We start from the raw sequence: 6,204 nt of genomic DNA, 5'->3' as shown, positions 1-6,204 counted from the left end.
AATATATCTAACAAAAATACAAAATAAAATAAATAAAGAAAAATTGCAGCAAGATGTTTTGGATTTAATATATGATAGGAAATAGATACGGGGCCATAGTTTTCACTAGAGAAAATAGCATACGGTGGGTAAACAAATTACTATTGGGCAATTGATAGAAAAGCGAATAATCATGACTATCCAACGCAATGATTATGTATATAGGCATCACGTCCAAATTAGTAGACCGACTCCTGCCTGCATCTACTATTATTAGTCCATACATCGACCGCTATCCAGCATGCATCTAGTGTATTAAGATGATGGAAAACGGAGTAATGCAACAAGTTGATGACGTGATAAACTTAATAGCAACGATATGTGGAGTTGGGTCAGTATGGGCCAGGTCTGATGTGGTGGACGGGCCGGCTTATATTTGGGAAACGGAGACCTGGATTCATTCATTCATTCTATCTATCTCCGGCTCCCCTTTCCCCTCCTTCCTTCCTTCCTTCCTAATCCTAATCCTAGCTAGCTAGCTAGGGTTCCCCGCCGCCGCCGCCGCCGCCGCCGGCGGCCAACGAGATCCAGCCAGCGAGATCCGACCGAGCGACGCCTGCAGGCAGAGGATTAGGAAGATCGACGCCGCCGGAACCCGTCTCTGCCTCCGCTGGTAAGCCATGGAGATGGATCCCCTCGTTGGATCCACTTGCAATCGCTCGCTCGGTCGGTCCGCGTTATTCTTGTTATTAGATAAGATTTATTTAGTATTTCGACCACACTTGCTAGATCTGAAACTAGCTAGTACGTAATTTTATTTAATTTCATTCATATAAGTAACTAGTGTATGATTGATTGATTGGTTGATTTAATGTATACAACCTAAGATTTAATTTCATTCATCCTAAGATTTGCTGCCATCTTGTGTTATCGTGCTACAAGATGATTGATTCATTCATGTCAGGTTCAGGTTCAGGTTCAGCCAGGAGACAGACAGAGCCATGTCGCACTCCAACCAAGTAAGGTCGGTCCACTTCACTTCATTTCATTCCTCCCCTAACACTAACACTAACACTAACACTAACAGAGAGAGCCCCTAACAGAGCCATGGCTCCTCCAATTTATCTCTTATCAGTTTCGTCATCCACAAGTGTAACAAAAATAATTGTTGTTTTCAGGTACACCGCGCGCTCCATCACTCCCCCGGCCGACAGGGACAGCGGCTCCAAGTCGCCCCCTCCCAGGAGGCGCGCCGCTTCCAAGTCGCCACCCCTGCCCCCTCCTCCCCCTTTTCCTCCCAAGGGGGTGCGCACCATCTCCAGGTCGCCACCACCTAGTAGTACAAGACGCAGCGTCTCGAGGTCCCCTCCGCCAAAGAGGCGTGGGAGGTCCAGGTCAAGGTCCAGGTCCAGGTCCAGGAACAGGAGCCGCTCCAGGCAAGTCATCATCGCTTTGATGTTTATTTCTTCATTTTGCTAGTCATGATGGATAATGCTGCTGCTGCTTCTCATGATGTATTACATACAGTATGTACATAGCTGGTCAAAAACAATAGTTACTTAATGATGTACATCATCACAAAGATACCGATATTGACATCGCTTCTCTTCTCCTAATAATATGTATGTATGTATGTATGTTTCAGGAGCAGAGATAAAGACGATGTGAGGAATCCTGGCAACAACCTCTATGTCACTGGACTGTCCACACGGACGCAGGAAACTGACCTGGAGAAGTTCTTCAGTAAAGAGGGCAAGGTACCCTTGCTTTCTCTGCGCTCTGCTTTCTTCTTTCATGCCTGATGATGTCTGCGAAGATGCTTCTCCTTTCATCCGGGATGGGACTGCTTGTTCATTGCATGATTATATCACTAAACCTGATGCACGATGTGACAAAACTGCAGGTTAAAGACTGCCGTGTTGTTATAGATCCTCGTACCAAAGAGTCACGTGGCTTTGCGTTCGTGACCATGGAGAATGTTGAGGATGCAAGGCGCTGCATCAAGTATCTGCACCGTACTGTCCTTGAAGGCCGCCTCATCAGTGTGGCAAAGGTATAACAAACTTCTCTGCGTGTAACAACCTTGATGCTAACTTGTGTTACACAACCATCTTCTTCTTTGCATTTGCATATCCGTTTAAGCTAGTTCTTGTTACCAGGCACTCATAGCATATATGTAAGCTCACATGACGACCATGGCTTACATTTTAGCTCTCCTACCCCCAAATTTCTGGGCCAACTTTATCTGGGAATAAGCCACACATCCTAGGACGCAGTTCACAAGTTAAGAGCTCAATAGTTCCATACCAGAATGAGGCCATTACTGACCTTCCTTATGTTGCTTTCTAGTCCTCAACTAAATATATCTTGATCTCTTAACAGCTTTTATACATATCAAAACCTTGACCGATGTGGTTATGTACTCGGTCAAGTGTCCCTGAAAAATCTGCCAGAGTAAATTGATTCTTAGAAACACCCATATCCTTTTGAGCAGTAAGGTACTTCTTGTTACCAGGTAGTAGTAATGCATGTGTCCCAGGACGATCTTGACTTACATTTTAGCTTTTCTACTGCCAACTTTTTGGGTCAACTTTATCTGGGAATAAGCCACACATCCTAGGGCACAGTTTACAAGTTACGAACTATTGATTTCAGTACCATCATTAGGCCATTACAGACCTTTCTTATGTCGCTATCTAGTCTACAACGCAGTATATCTTGGTGTATCTACTCTAACATCTTGTTTTGTGCAGTACACATATCAAAACCTTGACCAGTTTTGTATCTAACTTCTTGTTTCAACTTTTAAGTGTCCCTGAAAATCAGCCAGAGTAGGAGTAATTCTTATAAACACTCATTTATCTGGGCTCATCATTGCTGTGGTGCATTGGCTATGCATATATATTGGGGTGTCGTTAACATTTTCAGTGCAGGAAATGAAAAAGTACATCTTGTTTCTGTGCTCCTTTGCTTTTTTTTTTGTGCTGATTTCCACGACCATACAGCTTCCACACTGCTGGGCTAGCATTAATTCTAGTCAGTGTTCTGTGTAGAATTATTGAACTAAATGCTGGCTGCACCCACCTGTTGGTTTGTACAACCTCTTCTTCGACCTTACAATCTGTTGCCTCTCGAATCTCCATCACCCTCACGAACATCGCCATCACGCTCGTGATCATCGCCATCGCGCTCGTGATCATCGCCTACTACGCTGTCTGCACCGACTTTGAGTGAGAGCACGGCTCGGAACGGTGCACTGCTACGCGTCACCACCGACCGACCGAGCACCTCATTCTGGCGATCTTGGAGTGAGAGTGCGGCTCTCAAGGCTGCACTGCTACGCGTCACCACCGACGGACTGAGCACCTCAAGTCATTCTGGCGATCTTGGAGTGAGAGCGTGGCTCTCAAGGCTGCACTGCTACGCGTCACCACCGACCGACCGAGCACCTCAAGTCATTCTGGCGATCTTGGAGTGAGAGCGTGGCTCTCAACGCTGCACTGCTACACGTCACCACCGACGGACCGAGCACCCAAGTCATGCTGGTGATCCTGGAGTGAGAGCACGGCTCTCAAACGCTGCACTGCTACGCGTCGCCACCGACTGACCGAGCACCTCAAGTCATGCTGGTGATCTTGGAGTGAGAGCACGGCTCTCAAGGCTGCACTGCTACGCGTCACCACCGACCGACCGGGCACCTCAAGCTACTCTGGTGATCCTGGAGTGAGAGCGCGGCTCTCAAGGCTGCACTGCTGCGCGTCACCTCCGACAGACCGAGCACCAAAAGTCATTCTGGTGTTCTTGGAGTGAGAGCTATGCGTCACCACCGTAGACCTCCCCGTGTTACGTGTAGCTACTGTGGTACGTGGTACTACATTCTTGGAGCTACTGTGGTAAGTGTAGCTGGTGTTGGATGTCTTCAACGCGCCTTCCGTCAGGACCAATTTGATGCACATTTCATTCATTGCCTCGAGTAAAATTATTTATTAATGCAGAATGATTATGATCCATGCATTTGAATTCCTATTCGCTAATGACCTTCTGAATTGCAGGCAAAGAGAACTCGTGAGAGGACCCCTACCCCTGGAGAATACTGTGGTCCGAGAGGTATGCATGGAGACGAGTTTTGCTTCCCGCGGTTGCATTTGAAATAGATGCTTTGCTTCCTGTTATTGATATTTTTTCTGTAGGCTGTCTTGTCTGTATTATAGCATGAGTTTCTTGTACTTGCCTTTGCTTTGATCAGATTCCTATCGTTTGGAGTAGCTTATTATCCCACGGTTGACTTTAGCCAACATGATGGGCTGTGTATCATCTTAGATTAATTCACAGCATCGTTGTTCCTCTTGGTTCACTGGAACAAACACTTTTTCCTGTAACCAGAGGTTTTAGTATGAACATTGTATGGCTGTCTTGTTTTACACGGGCTGGAGATTAGTTAGTCTCCTGGGAAGGATGGATACCAAGATTGCGGCGTGTAGCAATCAGGTTTGATGACTTGTACTGTGATTGTCTGATCTGTCTTGTAGCAAGATTTTCTTTTTTACTTGCCGAGTTGGCTTTGCTCAGGTTCCTATTATAATTTAGAGAAGCTTATTATTCTATGATCAACTTTGGCCAACACGATGGGCTGTGTATTTTTAATTTTCCAGAGGTGTGATGTTTAGATTAGTTTACTGTATCGTTGCTCTTGGTCTACAACACTTTTTGCAGTCGTCACAGGTTTTAGTATGAAGAATGCGTTATTATTTGTGGCCGTCTTTGCTTGTTTTTCACTGGAGAATTAGTCTCTCTCCTGAAAGGATGGGGGTAGCAATCAGATAAGATGATATGTTAACTAATGCGGTTGAATTTTGTTTTCTGCACTTGCATGTGGTCTGATAAGATGCTTTCTGTCCTGTTGGTGATATATTTTGTGTAGGTTGCTGATCTGTCTTGTAGCATGGGATTCTTCTTGTGCTTGCATTGGCTTTGCTCAGACAGATTCCTTGCTAGCATCTGGATCAGCCAGCTTATTGTGCAATTACCTGTGGCCACTAGCCAGCATGATTTTTTATTTTATAGTGTCCACTTGCATCATTCAAGATCCATTCACAGGATTGGTGTGGTACACTTGCTTTAATCATCTTTAGTAAGTATGAACGCTGGTGCCTAGTGTTTATTTTGCGGCTGTCTTACCGTTCTTTGTATACACCTAAAAGATTGGGACTAGTGCGACTGGCAGGGGATGCAGTTTTTGGTTTGTACCAACAATTTAAGATGGCGTCTAATCCGGATTTGTGTGCATGCATGCAGGCGGGCGCTCCCGAGTGGAACCGCGGCGAAGCCGTTCTCCTCGCCGGTCCAGCAGGTCGTCGAGGGACCGCTCGAGGTCGCCCTCCACAAGGAGAGACAGGGACAGAGACAGCAGGGACAGGAAGCGCGACTGAATGAAACAACAAAATGATATCGCCTAAAGGGAGTTGTCGAGTATGAATGTGTCTTGGATTGTTTGCTTGTTGCTGAAGGACTATGTATGCACCTTGGTCTGTATTTCTCCTGGAGGCTGGCTGTGGCTGGAGATAACAAGCTGATTTGTCTGTCTGTTTTATCAGAGGATTTCCCTAGCATTTTCTTAGGTCTGGTAGAGATGTATTTCGTGTTTTTACGGATTCTCGCTATTGAAACGTCGTATGCGTCTATTTGGGACTTGTCTTGGCTGGATGCTAACAATATTATTATTATTATGTCTGCAATGGCGCCCAAAAATTTGAATTTGTGTCTGTCTGGTATCATCGTAGTTCTAGATACATCCCCTTTAATCCATTTTGATTATAAGTATTTCTTTTAATCCATTTTGATAACAAGTATTTCCGGACAGAGGGAATACAATACGACGGTTGCTTAAGCCGTTTTGTTATCAAAGAGTATCTTAGTCCTCTAAAATACTCCTTGCGTCTCATAATATAAAAACAAAAACGTTTTCTACTTTGACACTAGTCTAGTCTAGTGCCAGAAATACTCTACTCTTGTATTTTAGCATGGAGGGAGTATAGTACTATATACACCCGGTGTAAAGAAGTACCCCCTTCGTAAATTTTTTATGAAATATAAGAGCGTTTAGACCATTACTTTAGTAATTTAAGCGCTCTTATATTTTCACTTTACTTTAGGAGGGAGTATAAAAGATCTTTTTGATCACTAAAGTAGGTAAAGAAAAAAAAAACTTTTGGAAGCCATGTTTGA

At 44.7% G+C, this 6,204-nt stretch overlaps 1 protein-coding gene across 2 annotated transcripts; it reads left to right on the top strand.

The window, feature by feature from the left end:
* Window positions 1-404: 404 nt before the first annotated feature.
* On the top strand, window positions 405-5,727 carry LOC109765710 (uncharacterized). 2 transcript variants are annotated; one of them, XM_020324494.4, is made up of 7 exons: window positions 405-652; window positions 944-1,003; window positions 1,158-1,415; window positions 1,625-1,736; window positions 1,883-2,032; window positions 4,032-4,086; window positions 5,275-5,727. In XM_020324494.4, exons 2-7 carry the CDS (start codon window positions 981-983, stop codon window positions 5,406-5,408), a joined length of 732 nt encoding a protein of 243 aa, XP_020180083.1. In that variant the 5' UTR covers window positions 405-652; window positions 944-980; the 3' UTR covers window positions 5,409-5,727. The 2 variants fall into 2 exon arrangements, with proteins under 2 accessions (XP_020180083.1, XP_020180084.1); XM_020324495.4 differs by having other exon boundaries at window positions 443-652; window positions 950-1,003.
* Window positions 5,728-6,204: the final 477 nt, after the last annotated feature.

Source organism: Aegilops tauschii, chromosome 7 (genome assembly GCF_002575655.3).
Source record: "Aegilops tauschii subsp. strangulata cultivar AL8/78 chromosome 7, Aet v6.0, whole genome shotgun sequence".
Lineage (NCBI taxonomy): Eukaryota > Viridiplantae > Streptophyta > Magnoliopsida > Poales > Poaceae > Aegilops > Aegilops tauschii.
The sequence above is the reverse complement of the archived record's forward strand: the minus strand, read 5'-3'. Positions and strand labels throughout refer to the sequence as shown.